General features: G+C 38.2%; 1 protein-coding gene across 6 annotated transcripts in view; it reads right to left on the minus strand.

Annotated features, from left to right (window-relative positions):
- Nucleotides 1-22768, minus strand: part of EDIL3 (EGF like and discoidin domains 3) — an 805907-nt gene that overhangs the window by 275917 nt on the left and 507222 nt on the right. For all 6 annotated transcript variants that reach the window (XM_086412886.1, XM_086412888.1, XM_086412884.1 and 3 more), the window contains one exon: nt 2776-2904. In XM_086412886.1, coding sequence (XP_086269012.1) covers nt 2776-2904 — 129 coding nt within the window. The remainder of the gene's footprint in view (nt 1-2775; nt 2905-22768) is intronic.

Here is a 22768-nt window from a genome sequence, read left to right on the forward strand (position 1 = left end):
ATGTGGACCGTGAACTTCCTGATGCTCAAGCTGGTTTTAGAAAAGGCAGAGGAACCAGAGATCAAATTGCCAACATTTGCTGGATCATCGAAAAAGCAAGAGAGTTCCAGAAAAGCATCTATTTCTGCTTTATTGACTATGCCAAAGCCTTTGACTGTGTGGATCACAATAAACTGTGGAAAATTCTGAAAGAGATGGGAATACCAGACCACCTGATCTGCCTCTTGAGAAATGTGTATGCAGGTCAGGAAGCAACAGTTAGAACTGGACATGGAACAACACTGGTTCCAAATAGGAAAAGGAGTTCGTCAAGGCTGTATATTGTCACACTGTTTATTTAACTTATATGCACAGTACATCATGAGAAACGCTGGACTGGAAGAAACACAAGCTGGAATCAAGATTGCCCAGAGAAATATCAATAACCTCAGATATGCAGATGACACCACCCTTATGGTAGAAAGTGAAGAGGAACTAAAAAGCCTCTTGATGAAAGTGAAAGTGGAGAGTGAAAAAGTTGGCTTAAAGCTCGACATTCAGAAAACGAAGATCATGGCATCCGGTCCCATCACTTCATGGGAAATAGATGGGGAAACAGTGGAAACAGTGTCAGACTTTATTTTTCTGGGCTCCAAAATCACTACAGATAGTGACTGCAGCCATGAAATTAAAAGACGCTTACTCCTTGGAAGGAAAGTTATGACTAACCTAGATAGCATATTCAAAAGCAGAGACATTACTTTGCCAACAAAGATTCGTCTAGTCAAGGCTATGGTTTTTCCTGTGGTCATGTATGGATGTGAGAGTTGGACTGTGAAGAAGGCTGAGGGCTGAAGAATTGATGCTTTTGAACTGTGGTGTTGGAGAAGACTCTTGAGAGTCCCTTGGACTGCACGGAGATCCAACCACTCCGTTCTGAAGGAGATCGGCCCAGGATTTCTTTGGAAGGAATGATGCTGAAGCTGAAACTCCAGTACTTTGGCCACCTCATGGGAAGAGTTGACTCATTGGAAAAGACTCTGATGCTGGGAGGGATTGGGGGAAAGAGGAGAAGGGGACGACAGAGGATGAGATGGCTGGATGGTATCACTGACTCGTTGGACGTGAGTCTGAGTGAACTCCGGGAGTTGGTGATGGACAGGGAGGCCTGGCATGCTGCAATTCATGGGGTCACAAAGGGTCAGACACAACTGAGCGACTGATCTGATCTGATGGACAGTAAGCAAGCTACCCATTTAACCATAATATTCTTCTATCCTGTATGAACCAAAGATCATTTATTTCTAGTTTGACTCCTGTATTTCTATGTCTTCAAGCACAGAAAGGTCAAGTGACTGGCTCCACTTATCCAGTAACTTAGAGATCAGGTCTCAAATCCAGGTCTCTGATTCCAAATCCAGTCCTTTTCCCCTCCATTCTCTGCTGCTTCTAATAATGACACACTTCAGAGAAGAGGCACCAGTTTGTTTAGCTCACAAAATCCCAGTTCTAAATTGAATTCCTCAGCCTCCAGTTTCCCATAAACCTTAAGCATGTGTTTAAGGTCTTACAGGACCTGAGTCTTGAAACATAAGGTATTGATCAGAGGGAGGGGAATGAGGGGATGGCAAGTGGCCTAGAGTGGGCAATGAATACATGAGCCAGGAGTACTACAGTGATGATTAAGACCATGGTATGAGGAATGAGTTAGGAAAAATTGAGTCTGTCAGCCAGAGCCAGATTTTCAACCACCAGCAAAAAATTATAGAGTGCACCCTGGCTCTGAGACTTTAGGAACATTGTGTACTTCTCTGGAGACTTGCAAGGGCCAGGAACATGTGGAAATTCTGTAGAGGCCTGTTATAATACAGCTTATTATAAAATGTACACTGCGTGTAACTGGGTTCAATCACCAACAAGGAATGAGAAGCTGGGGATTTTTCTCAGGCTGAGTTCAAAGTCACCATGGCTGATTTTTCCTTGTTATAGAATCACTGCTCAGGCTTTACACATGCCTATCACAAAACATCTCTGGAAAGACAGGGATTTGAGCCCAGAATGTTGACTGCCTTGACATTCACCTGTTCACCTAAAGAGGATATTACTTATCCTACTTATTTCCAAAGATTTGTGACCTAGTGTCAGAGCAGTATCCAGAGTTTCCTCAGTCTGGCCACCCCACCTGAGCCCCTCAATTAAGGGCTGCCTGCACGGAGCACACACACCACAGCGGAATGCCCCCTTGAAATGAGAACAAAGTTTTCATAATGGGATATTGCCCAGTGTCTAGAGGCAGGGTTTGCACCTAAGGGCATAACATCTGAACTATTTTTTTTTTTTTCCCTATGCAATAGGCTTCTAAGACAAAGAGGGTGAGAGTATAAAAATGCTAACATGTGAGATGGAAGAAACTGGCTTATAGAAAGGACAGAGTGGGCAGTTTTCTCTTTTAGGTATCTTCTCTGAACCCAAACAGAAAAATGTCTGGGAAGCTTGAAGACTGTAGCTTTAGGACACATGTGAAAGAAAGACATAGATATCAGATCAATATAAAAGCAGCATTTTGCAAGTATGGCTGAGCGACAGTGAAAAGGGCTGATAGAAGATTGCTAGCCTCCCACACCCTTGGGAGAATAGAAACAGTCTAGGGATAAGTCCTCAGCTGGGGATATGGTGTATCCAGTGGGAGAGAAGCAGGCTCAAAGATTCTATCATTCTACTGCAAACAAGAATGATAATGACTTGCATACTTTGCAATCAATGATAATAAAAGCACAAAGACCGTGGATGACTTACTGTGCTGACAGTGAATCCCATTAAATCCTCGGGGACATTTACAAACATAGCCTATGAATGTATCTCCTCGGTACGCTTCACTTATTTCGCAGGTTCCTCCATTATGGCATGGATTAGGAGTGCAGGGACCTGCAAGACAGAAAGCAATATTGCTGCATGATACATATGCTTTAAAGTAGACACTGGGTGAACATTTTGCAATTAACAATTTTACAGAGAAAGTGTTCTGGATATTAGTGCTACAGGAAATGCAGAAGCTGTGAGGGCTCTGGAGACCAACGGCCTGGGCTTGAATACTGGTTTCACCACTTTCTAGCCATGTGGCCTTGGATGATTTATTTAACCTCTCTTTACCTCAGTATCATCTTCTGTGAAATGTCAATACTATAATAATACAATCTACCTCAAAAGGCAATGACAGAGACGAAAAGAATTCATACATATAAAATACCCTGAACACATACATATCAAACATTCAAAAAGTATTAGCACTAAGTAAAACATTGTTACTAAGGTTCCAGATTATAAAATCTCCTCTGCATGTTTAAAATGCAATGCTGCTAAGTCACTTCAGTCGTGTCCGACTCTGTTCAACCCCATAGACGGCAGCCCACCAGGCTCCCCTATCCCTGGGATTCTCCAGACAAGAACACTGGAGTGGGTTGCCATTTCCTTCTCCAGTTTAAAATGCAATACTGAATGGCAATTTCTAGAGTTAAGAACATGCAAGAGCTCTTGTGCCCTGCTGGTGAAAGTAGCATAAACTTAAAAGTCATTGTAACTACAGAGGCCAAGTGAAGTGGATGGTTGGTTGCAATACTTTTATTGACTATTTTGAGTTTGTGGTGGGGCATACTTCAAGAGAACTTCAATTTTTGCCAATGAATAGGAAGTAGCTCATTGAAAGCTGCAAAGATAGAGAAGAGACAGAGAGTTATTTTTGAGCCTTGAAAAAGTAACTTCACCAGAATGACTGGTACCTGGTACCTCTATTGAGGTACCAATACCTCAATTGGTACCTCTATTGAGAGTCAATAGAAGTGTGGTGCTCCACCTCTGGGATTGCACAGCTGAATCAGTTCTGCCTGAACCTGGACTCCTCTACTACACATTCTTGCCTCTGGGGTACTCCTTTGCTATGGCTGAGATTTTTTTCAACTGGCATAGCATTTAAGAATACTGTTTTCTTTGCAATAATCCTTCTGTCCTTTCCTTACTTCAGAGTCCACAGGCTTGTGTCAGTCTGAAGGCTCATCCTAACTACTCTTGCGCTTTCTCCCTCTTGTCCATCAGTTATTCCCCCTAATAAACCTTTGCCTCTCTAATTCTGTTTAATAGCTGGTTTCTTGGAGGATGCTGAATGACTCATGGCAGAATCCACACTGGATGTTGTGAAGAAGAGACACGTTGAAGGAAGAAAAAGCTCTCCCTGGGAGATGAAGAGAGATCAAGCTAACTATATAGCATTGTCTAATTTTTGTCCCCCCTTTTTTTTTAAATTGGAAAAACTAGAATATATTTATATGAAACAAAAATCTCTGAAAGGAAAGTTAAGATGTACACACTAGAAAAAGAAAGCAAGTGTTATTAAACTAAGTATCTGACTCTGTATGTAGAGATGAATTCCAGAGTCCTGGAGGGCATAGGAGAAGAAGAGAAGCCAGTGGTTTTTCCCAGGGATGGGGGAGCCTGGTGGGCTGCCATCTATGGGGTCGCACAGAGTTGGACACGACTGAAGTGACTTAGCAGCAGCAGCAGAGAGAAGGTAACAGTGTTGGCAGGAGAATGGTGATAACTTGAGCCAACTGGTGGGGGCTCCATCAGACAAGGCTATAACAGAGAACAACAGTGAACGGCTACTCAAGTGTGGGTCAATACCCTTTAACATCTTAATGACAGAAAAGGAAATTCACCATCATCACAAAGTTAACAACAGGAAGCCCTTAAGAGTTTGGGCAATGCTATCCTGGAATATTTTATAATTCTATTACCTCCTCCTGCAGCTCTTTGATAGTGTTTCTTACAGTTTAACATTCCATGACAGTCAATAATTATATAACCTAATAAACATATGCATGAAATAGGCAACAATATGACAACTATGCTGTCAAGATCTTTGTATGGCTGACTTTCAAAAAGTGCAAAGAAATCAATGGGTCCATAATTTTCTTCAGATATCTCCATACCAATTAAAAATAAAACAGTTATTCAAGTAGGCAGTCTTGTGCCTTGCAGTACTGGTCAACTACACCAACTAACACCTGCCCTTGAGATGGTATGTTGTCAATGACTGAGACAAGAAGAAGGTGCAACACCAGGGACCATTTTCTCCCATCACCAAGAGATGCAAACCATGCTATAGAAACCTTTCCCCCTCTTCTTTCTCGCTTTCTAATTCTTCCCTCCTCTCAAATTAATTAACGTTAACAATGCCAGACAAGTTACAAATTACTTTCAGATAAATAATCTCATTTATTCCTCCCAGCAACTAGAAGAGGTTGTTGTCTATATTATTCTCTTTTACTTTTTTTTAAAAACCATAGGTCAGAAATTTTAGATAATATTTCTCAAATGAACATTACAAATGAAGCATTCGGTCTCAAGCCAAGAATCTGTGACTCTAAAACCTACATTCTTTACAGAATCAGTCAAATGGGGAAGGGAGAATAAAGTAAAAGTGATACTAGAACTTTGACTCATCAGTTCACTCGCTCAAAATACAAAAATACATGACAGGTTTTTTAATTAACTGATAACTGATAGCCATGCATGTAATTGCTAAAAAAAAAAAAAAAAAAAATTATAACCTAAGAATATTTGTGAAAGTGAAAGTCACTCAGTCATGTCTGACTCTTTGTGATCCCATGGACTATTCAGTCCATGGAATTCTCCAGGACAGAATACTGGAGAGGGTAGCCTTTCCCTTCTCCAGGGGATCTTCCCAACCCAGAGATCAAATCCAGGTCTCCTGCATTGAAGGTGGATTCTTTACCAGCTGAACCATAAGGGAAGCCCAAGAAATATATAATTTTAAACAAATAAGGAGTGTTAGAGATCATCTAATCCAATCTTTAAATTTTGCAGATAAGGAAACAAGCCTAAAAAGAATTCAGGATTTCTCAAAAATAAAAACAAAAACCTCAACTAATATGGGGAAAACTGAGTTTGAGGAATTCCCTCTAGTAGGAAAAAACTTTTTAAAAACAAAATTGATAAAGCTTTTCTGGCCCAACAGGAGAGCGATGTGATTTCTATCAGAAAGAAAAGAAATATTTCTCATGTTCCCTTCTATTGATACCCTGGAGAAGGTAATGGCTACCCACTCCAGTATTCTTGCCTGGAGAATTCTATGGACAGAGGAGCCTGGTAGGCTACAGTCGACGGAGTTGCAAAAAGTCAGACATGACCGTGCAACTAACACTTGCACTTTCTACTTATAATGCTGAGGGAGGGATAAAAAACAAACAACTGAAATAGTAAGGGCAATGCCAGTCCTTGGGAGCAGTTAAAGACACGATTACGAGGGAAGTGGTCAACGGAAGTCACTTGGAAGAACAAGGAGCAAATATGAGCCTGGAAGGGATGATTACATTTAATCAAGGCTTCTACATCTTTGGAAAAGTAAAACTTGGCTGAGGAGGAGTCAGCAGCTCTGCCTTATAAAGGAAGGATTTAGGAATGGATGGGGGCAATCCCGGAGGGGAGACCCTGCAAACAGAACTGGAAGTCAACTTCAAGGGGCAAGGGGGTATGCTCATAGAAGTATGCTATGAGGCTGTAATACGGGAAGAAATGTGGCTAGTAAGAAACTACCATGCCTAAAATTCAGTTTTGTTTGTAAAGCTACTATGTGACCTGTCTTTGTGGGACTATCTAAGTCTGCTAGACACACAGACCTATGTATGGAATTGGGGGAAGTCAGAGGGAAAGGGCTGTTCCATTCATCAGGCTCATCCTGGCAGAATGGAAGAAGAGTTGCAGCACATGATCCCAAGGAACTCAAGAATCCAGTGGGTACAGGAACCTGAAAACTGAGCTGACAGCTATCTAGTCTTAGACACTCTATAGATATTTCCTGGGGGCACAGGCAAAGTCTATCGAGTAATCCTGGTGTAGCCTCTGGAATTCCCCAAAGATAGGAGTTAGAGAGTTGGAGCTCATTTTATTTATATCCGCAGAGATAGCATTGACCTCCGCTGACATCTTGGTTTCAGAGAAAGATTACTTGTAACAAAGGCTGTTTGCTACTGTTATTTTTCCTACTCCAAGAAATTCAGTGATTTTCATTTATATGACAAAGATGACATAAAGCAAAGGTGGCAAGCATTTAACCTTTTAAGAGTGCTTTATATGCTAGGCAACATGAAATACATAGTATTCTTTACAATACTTTGTTAAGAACATATCTTTTTTCTTTAAGCAAAAAAAAAAAAAAACAAACAGGCTTACTCAGAAAGGTTAAGTGTGAGTCTAACCGCAAAAGTCAAGATTTTTTTTTTAACACATTCTGCTTGACTACAAACCTAAGTCCTTTCCATTAAGCTACACTTCCTGCCCAGTTACAGATCTGTAGATGAATACAGTCAATCTTGATAGATGCTTCCAGAATTTAGCAAGTACTCACTAAGGCCAAAACCTTCCTAAATGGAAATATTTTCAGCAAATTGGTCAGAGTGTATTAGATATCATGAATATAGAGAGTCTCTGCCATGCTAACAATACTCCACTTTAGCTGTGTTTGAAATCAGCTGTCAAACATGAGTATTTATTTCCCTGCTGCTGCTGCTAAGTCACGTTGGTTGTGTCCGGCTCTGTGCGACCCCATAGACGGCAGCCCACCAGGCTCCACTGTCCCTGGGATTCTCCAGGCAAGAACACTGGAGTAGGTTGCCATTGCCTTCTCCTATTTCCCCACTATTTCGTGATGTATTTGGTATGTGTATACTGCTGCTTACACTGTGAAGAAACTGACCCTGACCAACATATAGATTTCTTTCCTTTTTCTATTTTGTCCCTAACAACTGTACTGTGAAACTGATGTTATAAGCCTTGTACATACTCTTCTGGAGAAGGAAATGACAACCCACTCCAGTGTTCTTGCCAGAAAAGTCCCATGGACAGAAGAGCCCAGTGGGCTATGGTCCATGGGGTTGCACAGAGTCGGACACGACTGAGTGACTGAGCATGTGTGTGCACGCATGCACACACACACATATACTCTTTTGGAAAACTCATGACAGAGTGTTGAAATGACTGCTTACGTGGCATGTTCCCCCATTAGACCCTTAATTCTCTGCGGTAAGTCATGGTTGTCACACAGTAGGTTTACAATATATCTTTAATAAAAAGGATGTGGCAATAATGAGTGATAACCACCATATCTTTTGCCTAACCCCGTTCAAGCTTATAAGATTTATAAGTTAGAAATATCTTTTGGCATTTCAATTAGTAATTAAGATAGTCTAACTTTTCTACACTTTCTAAGGTTCAAATTCTTTAAATTTATATATCTAATATGGTATAAGCTTCTAGAGTATCACAGGTGTGATATTATTATATCCCTAAATGTACAATGATTGCACATATCTTAATTCTTTAGCAAATACATAATTGAGAAATACGTGACATTATACAATCCTATCAATAGTGTTTTGGCCTCCTAATTGAACAATTCCTGTGTAAATAAAGACATTCACTTGAAGCATTAGCAAGATGAAATAATCAGAATATAAGTTAGTACAGAAAGATGATAAATGTAGCCCAAGGTTTCAACTCACCAAATGTTCATGTAGCCAAAAATTTTTGTGTTTGATGTTAATCAGTGACAATTAAAATGTGTCAAGAGTTTGCAGGTGTCTTTCTCCAAATGACAAGCGGACTAATCATATGAGAACTAAAGATTCTAGGAAACTTCTGTCTGTTTTGTTTTTTTTTCCTCATCATCTAACAATCTTCTCTATTTTGATACTGGAAGTAAGTAGGTATCATTTTAAGGTGTTCACACACTTATACATAATGATCATCACATATAGCATTTACATTGCTCTCATACTGTGAGAAGAAACTGACCCTAACCTTGTTCAGCATAAAAGTGTTTTTCTTTATTTTTCCTTATTTCAGCATAATATTCATTTATTAGGCATCTATTATGTGCTGTATACTCAGCTACTTATTTGTGATACATGTTTTAAGTGGAGTTACTATTGTCAGCTGCTACAAGAGGAAGCTAACAACTCAAGAAAATATTTACTTATCCAGGTTATAAGGTAATTTTAATGACTATCTTTTACTGTCTATGTACTGTGCTCAGTATTAATATTTTTTGTTTATGTAATAGTTTCTGAAAAATTAATTATATAATTCTCTTAGTGATATATTAACAAATGTTTGTAATATTACCACATCATAATTTTTGCTGCCAAAATTTTGGAATATTTAGGGCACCTGATAACATTTTTTTTATAACATGTCAGCACTAATCTATAGCTGATACATAATTTTGAAAACAATTTAATAGTAGAGCAAATTCTGAAAACAAATGAGTCTTACTGAACCACTCAGAGCTTATTAAAACAAGTGTGATCTCAATTCCTTCTTACTTCAAAAATTTGCCTCTTTTTGTATCACAGGTATACAGAAGAAGTATCCAGAGTGGTGGTTATGAGCTTCAGTTCTGATTAGTATTCATAAAAGTTGAAATGATCTGATAGATAACAATATTTGATAATATCACTCTTAACAATAAAAGTATAAGTGGACTTTCAAGATACAAGAGGCATCAGGGAGTTTTAAAATCAGTAATGCTGTAATACTTTTGTAGGTAATCTTTAAGTAACTCCTAACACAATGGGGACAGCATATGATCAATATTAATGAACAACTGAAGTCAACAGCATGCTCTCCAGGCATTTTTATGCAAGCTCATATAAATATGTCAACAAGATTAATCACTCACAAAAGCAATAGATCTATATATGCTTTTCTACTTTTCTGCATTGACCTTCTCCCAATTCCAACTGTAGAGAGTTGAAGTGATTTCCATATATGTAGGACAGTTAGTTTTTCCACACATTTAGAGACTATGCCCCAAATCATTAATTCTGTATAGTGTGAAAACAGATTATTACAAACTAAATAGGGTAACACTCTCCTGTGACAAGGTATACATAGATGCAGTCAATTTTACAAATTATGTTTCCAAACATTGGCATCTAGATATTAAAAATGAATGCACATTTTAGATTATATAATAAGGAAATACCAATAGGGTCATAAAAAGAGCATTGTTTCAGTATTTATTCTAGCAGTACAACCAAATAGGAACAGTTATGACCCAAAAGTTCACTCGAAATTCCTGTCTTAAAAACATGCTAAAATCATATCATAGTGTTGCTTTTACATTTAATGAGGTCTGAACATTTTGGTAGTTTCCATTTGGAGTCATTGTCACTCTATAACTAGTTGAAAAAGAAGAAATTATTCTGGTAATATTCACATGATTGATGCTTTCAAATCATTTTTGACACTAGTTGCTTCTTCTCCTTCTTCCTCCTGGTTTCTCCTCCTCCTCTCTTTTAAATGTAAACTATAAAATCAGCCGTTTGAGGGAAAAAAAAAAACTGTCTATATTTTCTGGGTATTTTGTATGCATTCAGAAAGGTAAATTATAGTTAATCCAAACCATTCCATTTAAGGGGAGAATCAGCAAAATGAACAAATTGTTCCTCAAACATAAAATGTTTGAATAGATTATGAAAATTGCAATCTGGAGCTAAAGAGAGATTTTTAAAAAATACCCTACTGATAAACTTTCTTCTCAAGGATTAATATTGGCCTCTCTTTATATATATCTGTCCAAAGGAAAACACTGATACAACTAGTGATCAGAACAGGTTTAGGGACCCTGTACTTGTTTCCATGAGCTACTCTATCAAGTTACTGCAAACTTGGTAGCTTCAAAGAACAGTTATTTATTTTGTCTGAAGTCAACGTGTCAGGAGGGCCATAATCCCTCTGGAGACTAGGCAGACTCCCTCCTGTCTCTCCAGCTTCTGTTGGCTCTTGGAGTTCCTTGGACTATAGCAGCGTAACTCCAATCTCTGCCTCCATCCTTCAGGGCCCATCCAAATCCAGGATAATTTCATCTCAAAATCCTTAACTACTTACATTTGCAAAGCCTCTGTGATGGCTAAATTGTATCCCTGCCCCCCAGTTCACATGGTGAAGCCTTAACCTCCAGAACCTCAGAACATAACTGCATTTGTAGGTACAGCCTTTACAGAGGGAATAAGGATGAAAGAAGGCCATATATATGGGCTGTAACCCAATCCAATCTCCCATCTAAGAAGTCAAAATCTGGACACACACAAGAGATATCAGTGATGAACCATCACCAGAGGAAAGGTCACGTGAGGACAAAGTCAGAAGGTGACTATGACAACTCAGGAAGAAAGGCTCAGGAGAAACCAAGCCTGCCAACACCTTCATCTTGCACTTTGAAAACTGTGAGGAAATACATTCTATTGTTGAAGCCACCCACGCTGTGGTATTTTGTTTTTAGCAGTCCTAGCAAACTAACACAGGCTCAGTTTTCAAATAAGGTCACATTCTGAGATTCGTGGCAGACAGGAATTTTGGAGAGGTGCTCTTCAAACCACTACAGTCCCCAAGTAGTTTCTTCTTGTGGCAAAGAAGTTGATTAAGGAAACCCTCATCTAATGTTAGAGTTGGCTGACAAAGCACTCACATTTATTAACAACTACCAGCTTAGCTAAAACTAATTTCACTTTGCTCTCATCACACAGTGTGGTAAAAAGTTTTGAGGATTTTGGAGATCAGGAAAGCAGTTTAATTTTTTAGCAGTCCCAAGAAGGAGCGCAGAAGTGGCTGTTTAGGTGGCATCAGGGAGGAACTGCCACTGCAAGATAGAAGGAAGTACTGAAGAAAGAATTAAGATTTCTTGCAGTTACTCTTTATCCATTTAATCTAGTTTAGAGTTGGGCCTGCCAATGGCAGTACACAGTGAGTCAATACTCAGAGAAAGCCATTATACACATTATTTCCATGTTGTTGTTGTTCAGCCACTAAGTCATGTCTGACTCTGCGACCCCATGGACTAGAGCATGTTAGGCTCCTCTGTTCTCCACTATTTCCTGAAGTTTGCTCATATTCATGTTCATTGAGTTGGTAATGCTCTCTAACCATCTCATCCTCTACCGCCCCCTTCTCCTTTTGCCTTCAATCTTTCCCAGTATCCCAGGGTCTTTTCCAATGACTCAGCTCTTTGCATCTTGCAGCCAAAGTACTGGAGCTTCAGCTTCAGCACCAATCCTTCCGATGAATACTCAGGGTTGATTTCCTTTAGGATTGACTGGTTTAATCTCCTTGCAGTCCAAGGGACTCTCAAGAGTCTTCTCCAGCCCAAACTCAAAAACATCAATTCAAATCAATTATTTCTATAAATACATGTAATCATTTGTATAACAATATCTGTTATGTTCTCTTTTCTCAATAGATATGATTAAATATTAATATTAATATGGATTTTAAAAATTATTAACAAAATAGAGCTAAAGGATCTATTGTTTGCAAAGCGACAACTGTTACTATAGCTCCATCTAACATTTTTCCCCTGTCCATTTATCCCCTGTCCATCCTGCACTGATGCCAAAATAAACTTCCTAAACCCACCACCAGCTCAGAATGCTTTATAACTCACACAGATATCTGTCTCTTTAGGTTGTAGTCACAATGCATATATATATATATATATATATATATATATATATATATATAAATTCTTCAAAACATGCTATTTTAGGACATCTTTACTTAATAATACTTACTTTCTGATTGATTATGTGATGTTATCCTTAACAGAACAATATATAGTGAATACAAGACAAAAGATAATTTGCCCTTTTATTTTCTTTCTAAAATAAAAGACATCAATTTTGGCTTACTATGCCTATGAACATTAACCATAGTATACAGAATCCTTTTATAAACGACAGAATGTCCTAGGAAATTAAGTAATGATTATTATTGTTGAAGTTAGTAACAGAAGACCTAAGTGTACCTTGAAATCTTGGGTTAACAGGATAAACATTTTTAAAATCTAAAGGAAACATGGGTATCTAAAGCATGGACGATCATGATGATCAGTGTTATGCTTTCCTTTTCTTTACATGGCCAACAGAGTAAGAGAGTGAAACTTCCCCAAAGACTTTAGGACCCATAAATGCAATCCAATCTAAGTGAAAAAAACCTGACATTCAATACTTTTTTGAACCATAGAGGGGAAAAAAATCCCTTTCTGCTTCTAGTGATTGTAGTAAACCAGCTCTGAGTAATGCCCAGAAATCGTACTAATTTCTAATTACTTAAAAAGCCCTTAAAAATCAGGGAGCTGTTTCCAAGTAGAAGTCTGCAAATCACTTGTCTGAAAAGTGCATCTGTCAGAATGCACATACCATGCATTGCAAAATATAATTCAAGCTCCAGAATACACATTAGCAGGTGGTAGAAAGTGGTAAGACATCATTCAAGTTTGCCGTTAGCCACTTTGGTTTGTTTCCTCTTCTATGTGTCACTAGGACAGGGCATGGAGAAAAGACAGAGACCAAGGTATTTCCATTATAAGCAAATATCTGAGCCCAGGTTTCAGAAGCATCAAGCAATCTCGCTGTTTTACATGGTGTCTCTAAGCAGCTACAAAATTTCCATGTTCTCCATCAATCTTCCTCTGACAGCTCTTCACCTTCTTCTTCTATTGAACTTGCTGCCTGTACTATGTGATTAACATCTCACTGTATACTGCTTCCTTCTCTAATTATTTTATGCATCTCTCTTGTCTCCCCGATGAGGTTATAAACTGTTCTTGCACAGGAATGCCTACACCTTGTATTTTTTTATACCCCCACAGACTCTGATAAAGTACTAGATTCTCTAATGCTGCTTCATAAATACATGATGGAAAATTATTAATAATTTTAGGAATAACAGCATATAATCTAAACTACCTTTCATAGTCTATAACAAAAACCTAAAGTTTAGAGGTTGGATGCATTTTCATTTGTAGCTCTTTCTCATCCACAGCAGGTTGCGACAACCCAATTTTAAGCCTGGAGCCAAGTTCAATTTTCTCTGCTGAAGGCTGTGGTAATTTGTAGAATACCAGACTGCGGATAATCTTATACATAGGTATTAAAAGTAGGTGCACTCTTTCTACAAAACTACAGCTCTTTCTTTTGAAATCTAGCAGAGCAATTTTGATTTTAAAGCCAATGACAGAAGGTAGAGGAAAGGATTTCTATTTTCTCTTTCAGAATCTGGCCTCTGTGACTGCCATGTTAATCATGAGGCAGTGAGAGCCCTGTAGCTCAGGCATCCAGAGCACTAAGATGGGAAAGGTGCCTACCCAGACTTCATAGCTGAGGACATTGAAACACAGCTGGACAGGCAAGTTACTGTTTGAATGGCCTCCTTAGGTCTCGTATGTGACTTCTTTGTGGCAGACAAGAAACCATGAAACAAAGCAGGCATGGATACCAGCCAGCTGGCCATCTGTTTCTTCACCCACTGTGATAATTTAGTCTTGTAGAATTTTTAAGTGAACATTAAGTAATGACCATGTCAAACAGAGTGCATAATGAATGCTTCTTAATCACTGGATAAAAGCTTAGGGGAAGCTTGCCCAAACACTGAAAAGGTCACCGATACAAACCAAGAATTAAAAACAAGAGAGCAATGAAACTGATGCAGAACAGCAATAATTAACTTCTTTTCCAGTTTCACTTCTGATCATATGGAATCTATGTCACATGGAAGATGGGGGTCTCATAAGGAAGCTGGGTAATAGTGTCATAGTTCCTAATTCCCAGTATACATGTGTCAAACTCAGGAATAAATTTTTAAATGAATAAAACATGTGAGGAGATTTATCATTCTGACTCAAGCTGAAGGCACCAGGGTTATAGCTATTAACACCAAACTTTTCCAAATAATTCCCTGGATTAAAATCAAGAATTCTGGAAAATATTTTCTGTGTTGTTTTCTATAAAGATCAACTGAAATATCTCATTCTGAGAAAGTTTTTTTTTTTTTGTCTCATAAACAATACCTACAAAGTCATCAAGTTTTTTAATCCCCCCAGTGGAATGATGTACTCGATTAACTGTATTATTGGGATGGTCGGTTTCCTACTGCCTGGAATTCTGAAGTTCATAAGTTTACACTAATCTTAGATAGTCAGTGTTATCGCCACTATTCATGAAAAGGAATCAGAATGTTTTACTTGGTTAAGTTACTATCCTATCACCTAAAGAAGACAATATCTGTTCCTAAGAATCTGCTTATATGGTTCCCCAGCTCAGAATGCCTTTCTTCACCCCACTGTCTCCTCCAAATCTCCCCTTCCTTCCAAGACCTTCCAAAGTTTCGTATTCTCCACTCAGCAGTGGACACAGGATGGGAATAGGTCAGTTTTCATTTTTAAAATCGGAGGAGGGCAATGCCAAATAATGTTCAAACTATCGTACAATTGCGCTCATTTCACATGCTAGCAAAGTGATGCTCAAAATCCTTCAAACTAGGCTTCAACAGTAGGTGAAGCCTCAACTGAGAACTTCAAGATATACAAACTGGATTTAGAAAGGCAGAGGAACCAGAGATCAAACTGCCAACATTCATTGGATTATGGAGAAGGCAAAGGCAGTCCAGAAAAACATCTACTTCTGCTTCACTAACTACGCTGAAGCTTTTGACTGTGTGGATCACAACAAACTGGAAAATGTTTAGAGAGATGGGAGTACCAGAACACCTTACATATCTCTTAAGAAATCTGTATACGGGTCAAGAAGCAACAGAACTGGACATGGAAAAACTGACTGGTTCCAAATTTGGCAAGGAGTACGACAAGGCTGCATATTGCCATTCTGCTTATTTAACTTAAATGCAGAGCACATCATGCAAAATGCCAGAGTGGATGAACCACAAGCTGGAATGAAGATTGGCTGGGAGAAACATCAATAACCTCAGATATGCAGATGATAATATAATGGCAGAAAGTGAAGAGGAACTAAAGAGTCTCTTGACAAGGGTGAAAGAGGATAGTGAAAAAGCTGGCTTAAAATTCAACATTAAAAACAAAGCTAAGATGATGGCATCTGGTCCCATCACTTCATTGCAAATAGAAAAAGTGGAAGCAGTGACAGATTTTATTTTCTTAGGCTCCAAAATCACTATGGACAATTACTTCAACCATTAAATATAAAAAGACACTTGCTCCTTGGAAGGAGAATTATAACAAACCTAGACAGTGTATTTGGCTTCCCTGATAGCTCAGTTGGTTAAGAATCCACCTGCAATGCAGGAGACTCCAGTTCGGTTCCTGGTTTGGGAAGATCCCCTGGAGAAGGGATAGGCTACCCACTCCAGTATTCTTGGTCTTCCCCTTGTGGCTCAGTTGGTAAAGAATTGGCCTGCAATGTGGGAGACCTGGGTTCGATCCCTGGGTTGGGACGATCTCCTGGAGAAGGGAAAGGCTACCCACTCCAGTATTCTGGTCTGGAGAATTCCATGTACTACAGTCCATGGGGTCACAAAGAGTCAGACATGACTGAGTGACTTTCATTTTTACAGACAGTGTATTAAAAAGCAAAGATATCACTTTGCCAACAAAGGTCTATACATTCAAAGGTATGGTTTTTCCAGTAGTCATGTATGAATGTGAGAATTGGACCATAAAGAAGGTTGATCACTGAAAAATTGATGCTTTAAAATTGTGGTGCTGGAGAAGACACAAGAGTCTTTTGGACAGCAAGGATATCAAACCAGTCAGTACTAAAGGAAATCAAACACGACTATTCATTGAAAGGACTGGCTTTGAAGCTCCAATACTTAGGCCACTTGATGCAAAGAGCTGATTCATTGGAAAAAGAACCTTATACTGGGAAAGACTGAAGGCAAAAGGAGAAGGGGGCAGCACAGGATGAGATGGTTAGATAGCATCACCGACTCAATGGACATGACTTTGAGTAAACTCCAGGAGATACAGAGGTGGCTGGTATGCTGTAGTCCATGGGATCACAGAGTTAAACAAGATTTAGCTACTGAACAACAATAGCACACACCAAATACTTGCTGGATGAATGAGAAACGTTCACAATTTTATGAACTGAATATACTGGCAAAGTATGTTAGGGATTTAAGTGACATTTCATACCCAGAGGACATTCTGGTTGATTCCTCCACTTATCTAGGGAGTCAATTTCATATAAACTAAAGTTGGATAAACTGTTGATACTCTGCTCTATAAGAGTAACACATTCTTTGGCAATATCAATTCCTTTTAGACTTCACAAGAGGAAAAGAAAAAAAAAAAAACATGGAGAACAAAAACAATGATAAGAAAATGAAGGTAGGAAAAACATGTTGAGAAAAAATATATGTTGAGAAAAGTTTCAGATTTACCTAAAGTCCTTTGGCTGTTTTTTTTTTTTTTTTTTTAAATTTTATTTAATTTTAATTTTATTTTATCTTTAAACTTTACAATATTGTATCGGTTTTGCCAAATTTGTTTTTCCTTGATCTATCTCCCTGGTGCTACTCTCAATGCTATACCGTCATTTCACTGACCTTATAAATCCTTTTATTTGACTATACATCTAAAACTGGTTTCTATCAGATCATTCTGACAAGAGAATCTCGTTTAAACTGCTACACTATTAGGCTGAGAAAACCTCTATCAAGACTTGCCCATAGGGATAAGCAGTGTGTGGGTGAAAAAAACCAGAAAGCCATTTAAAAAATAATAACATCACACTTTATGTAAAGTAATTGTCTGCTGGCTTCCTAGTAGACATGAAAATGTATGTGGTAGTTAAATATTTGAAAACTCTAGAAATCCACTTAAAAATGTGTATAACAATTTATTATCATTGCAAAGCCAATTAAAAATGTTGAGCTATTAAACACAATTCAGTTTCCAACCCAGGAGAGAAAATTCTAAATGTATTCAGCACATATTTGCATTACTATAAAAATCTATATTTCTACTTTTCCAGTATTATGCATTTAAATTTGTAAATCCCATGTTGCATTAATCACATGAATATAGATAGGTAATTTTAGAGAGCTACAGTAATCACTGTATTCTCTATAAAAGAAATCATTCCTTCTGACAATTTTGTGGTGAATTTTGCTAAAAACTGACTATTGGTTCATAAAATAGCAAGGCTTCCTTCACAAAAGTTATTAGATGTTTAAGCCCTTCTCAGCTTTATCAAAATAATAAAAAAAACTGTTAAGTACTACACTTTAATAGCACAGTCTTTGGACTCTGACACTGTACTTAATACTACATAGAATATGGCCATATAGCCATTAAAAGAAATGGCAGTATTCCAAGTTTGACTCCACCTTAATTTAATATTTATAGTGTTTTCATGATTCAAATAAAGTATGCTGATTAAAATGATCAGGATGTCACCACCTGGATGGACAAAGCAGCTGAGGTTCACATCTTCAGTATAAAATACCTCAACTTATTTCTGCCTGTTATCCTTTATTTCCAACACAATTTCTGTTAAATGAAATATCATAGTACAAAGAAATTATATACAGTATAGAAGATTTTAGTCAATCAATGAATACCTTAAATAATTAATTAGAGAAGTTCTTGCCAACATGCTACTTAAATATGGGTTTCCTTGGTGGCTCAGTACAAAGAATGTGCCTGCAATGTGGGAGACCTGGGTTCAATCCCTGGGTCAGGAAGATCCCCTGGAGGAGGACATGGCAATCCAATCCAGTATTCTTGCCTGGAGAATCCCATGGACAGAAGAGCCTGGTGGACTGCAGTCCATGGGGTCACAAAGAGTAGGACACGACAGAAGCAGCTAGGCTAAGCATCTCACCTATTTAAATATTATATGTTAAATATAGTATATCTGAAATTTATATTCAGTAGCTCATTCTTTAAGATCAGCATATCAAATATAAAAGATTTTGAGAGTAATCAATAGTTTACAAGAAGTGACTGAATGTGTAACTGCCCTTTGGTAAATGTGGTATGACTTTCAGTCTGATTTTTCCTACATAAAGCCTTTTAAAATAATTTATGGGTCTAATTGAAGTAGGTCACAAACAGTAAAGAGATTTATGACTGTGACTCAACACCTGAAAAAACAGTTGTAAATGTACAGACATTGTAATTTCCAAAGAAGCAACTAAATGACATCTTCACATCATTGTACAAGATAGAATGGAACTATGATAGGAAGAGCACATTGAATTCTAATGAAGATTATCAAGCAGCAAAATTGTCTCTAACATGGGTATTCAAGGATAACCATATTGTTCAAGATTAAATTTCTCTTAGATGTGGACTCAGGCTCACTCTCATAACTGTAGTAGGAACCTTATTACACTGTTTTAATATTTTTCTGGATAAAATAATTTTGACCACAATTTAGTTCATAGAACTGTAGACAAGGGTTCCAAGTTTTCCTTGATCTATGTGCCAGAGGGGAACCTGAATCAAGAATCTTAGCTCTTTACAGAGAAACTACCTTAGTCCACCTCTGGGCTAAAATGCACAATCTTTGATTCAGACACAGGCTCATCAGGCCTCTCAACTTCCCTAAGAGGATGTCCTTCTCAACTCTGCCTATGTTGCCCCTTGGAACATAAAAGACATATATGCCTTTACCCTGCAGCCAAACTCATTAGGAAATGCTATTGATTCTACCTGCAAAATATAACGGAGTGACTATAAAGCCAGGGAACACAGATAAATACAAGAAATGATACATTAATATTACACTGCAAAACAATGAAAAAAATTGTGTTCACACAGCCCCTGTTGCTGTATTGAACAAAATGATGTTACCTGTTTACTACTCAAAACTGCAAGTCGTACCTTCAGGCCCAATATTCCTATTTCTCCCTTACTGTGATCTGGTTTTCTTAAAAGCATTTGCCACCTTCTAATAGAACTTGTTTATTTTACCTCTTTCCCTTCCCCATTCCCTCCTTCTCTATTATTTGGAGGGAATTATTGTCTATTATTTCGTTTATTAGCTCTGTGAAGACACAGAACTTTGTTTTCATCACTGGCGTATCTCAAGTGTCTGGGAATGATGTACTCAGAGTACCTTTGTTGACTGAATATGTCTTTGTATTTAAGTGGCTAAGTTTTCCAAGTGTTTGTCAGGAAATAGAACGTTAAACTTACTAAATACTGATCAAAGCTGGATTTAGCCCTGCATTACATCAGAAAGGCCATTTTTCATAAAGGCAATGGCAACCCACTCCAGTACTCTTGCCTGGAAAATTCCATGGACAGAGTGGCCTGGTAGGCTGCAGTCCATGGGATCGCTAGGAGTTGGACATGACTGAGCGACTTCACTTTGACTTTTCACTTTCATGCATTGGAGGAGGAAATGGCAACCCACTCCAGTGTTCTTGCCTAGAGAATCCCAGGGACGGAGAGCCTGGTGGGCTGCCGTCTATGGGGTCGCACACCGAGTCGGATACAACTGAAGCGACTTTGCAGCAGCAGCAGGATCATTTAGATAAACACAAAAAGTGTTTTTATAGAATTGCTTTTGCTGTAACCCCATTGACCTACATAAAAACCAAACTAAATGAACAAACCAAAACTTTCGGAAAAAAAGAAAAGAACACCCTGTTTTATTCATTGGAGTCATGTTATCAAGGATCTGAGGTGCGGAATCTCTGAACTTGAGATCAAGAAGAGTTTTGTTTTTCATGAGCAACAAATTCAGTTATTTCTTATGAAAAATTTGAATTTATAACAGCATTCAGTCATCAGAAACTTATTAAGCAGCTGCTATGCGACAGACACTAGGTATTGTGAACAATATCAAAAACAGCCCATGGTCTCAAGAATCCTGTATGCCAAAGAAGATTACAGGGAAGTAAACAGAAAACTTCAATACAATGAATTAAGTGCTAATGTATGGCAAGTACTGAGAGTTCTAGGAGAATGTAAGAGAAATACCCAATTCAATAATGGAAACTCAGTTTTGAGATCCTAGAATAATGAACACTTAAAACTGGGATCCACAGGATGAATAGGAATAGGCTAATAAGGAAAGTAGTGTATAGCCCTTCTGGCGGAGGAGGTCTTTCTCAAGCATGAATACTCAAAGTAAAAAAAAAAGAAAAAGAATAATAGGTAATTTGAAGAAATGAAACAAATGCAGAGTCATTGCAGTCCAAAGTTTAACAGGGAATGGTAGGAGAAAAAGTCAGAGAGATTAGCAGAGCCTGATTATGACAAACCTCACAAGCCTACTTAGGGATTTAGACTTTATCCTGAAGGTAATGGGAAGTTGAGTGTTTTAAGCAAAGAATGACTTTAAGCAAAGAATGACTTTAAGCAAAGAATGTCTGATCAGATGCACACAAATTGAATGTGTAGGATTAGCTACTTGATAGAGTTATTGAGGGATGGTTTCTATTTCCTCTACAAAGTATATCTGTCTCAATACTAGAAAAGATATGGCCTGCAGCCACTATGTAAAACAGTACGGAGGTTCCTCATAAAACTAAAAATAGACTTGCCATATGATCCAGCAATTTCACACCTGGGCACATACTCAGACAAAACCATAATTTGAAAAGATGCATGCACCCCTATGTTCACAGCAGCAATATTTACAATAGCAAGACATGGCAAAGGCCTAAATGTCCATCAACAGACAAATGGAATAAAAAAAGATGCAGTACACACACACACACTCACACTCACACACACACACACACACACACACACACAATGGAATACTACTCAGCCATAAAGAAGAATGAAATAATGCCACTGGCGGCAACATGAATGCACCTAGAGATTATCACACTAAGCGAAGTAGGTCAGAAAGAGAAAGACAAATGTATGATATCATTAAATGTGGGATCAAAAATATGACACATATGAACACATCTATGAAACAGAAATAGATTCACAGACAGAGAGAACAGACCTGCAGTTGCCAAGGAGGAGAGGGGTGGGGAAGGGAGGTACTGGAGTTTGGGATTAACGGATGCAAACTATTATTTACAGGATGGATAAACACTAAGGTTACACTGTATAGCACAGGAAACTATATTCAATATACTCAGATAAACCATAATGGAAAAGAATATATATATATATACACACATACACACACGTGTGTGTGTGTTTAATTAAGTCATTGTGCTATACAGCAAAAACTGACAGAATACTAAATCAATTATATACTTCAATAAAACTAAAAAATGATAACGGGTGGTAGTGTGACACAAAAGGTAGCAGAAACATTTTAAACAGCAACTGGCGGAGCTTAGGAAATATCTGATGAGGCAGTCTGAGTATCTGTAGGAAGTACTGATGCTCAGCTGCTGTTGAAGACTAGGAAACTGTAATGGTGGCACTCTCTGAAAGACGTGACATTTCTTCTTCTGTGCTTAGTAGAGAACGATGATGATACCACTAATCCAAAACTAGAAGCTTTCTAGTTGTATGCAAGGAATGGCAAGCAAAGAAAACAAAAAGTATGTGCAAGAGAGTGGTTTTGATGATGGAACTTGCGGTCTTTGCTAGGAAAAGGAGGGTGATCAGGTTCTAAGGAGCTGAACAAGAATGCTAGCATAACACAGGGATTGGAGGTGTGAAGTCAAAGGAAAGGTGCAGTTTAAGAATTAAATAAATTCTGCATCTGAAAAAAAAACAAGGCAGTTCTAAGTCACATAATAAATGTATATGTACACTTTGAATATGCATTTATAAAGTGCTGCTGCTGCTGCTAAATTACATCAGTCGTGTCTGACTCTGTGTGACTCCCATAGACGGCAGCCCACCAGGCTCCCAAATCCCTGGGATTCTCAAGGCAAGAACACTGGAGTGGGTTGCCATTTCTTTCTCCAATGCATGAAAGTGAAAAGTGAAAGTGAAATTGCTCAGTCGTTTCCGACTCTTTGCAACCCC

Source organism: Bos grunniens, chromosome 7 (assembly GCF_055505025.1).
Source record: "Bos grunniens cultivar Pamir isolate PY7600 chromosome 7, Bosgru_T2T1.0, whole genome shotgun sequence".
NCBI lineage: Eukaryota > Metazoa > Chordata > Mammalia > Artiodactyla > Bovidae > Bos > Bos grunniens.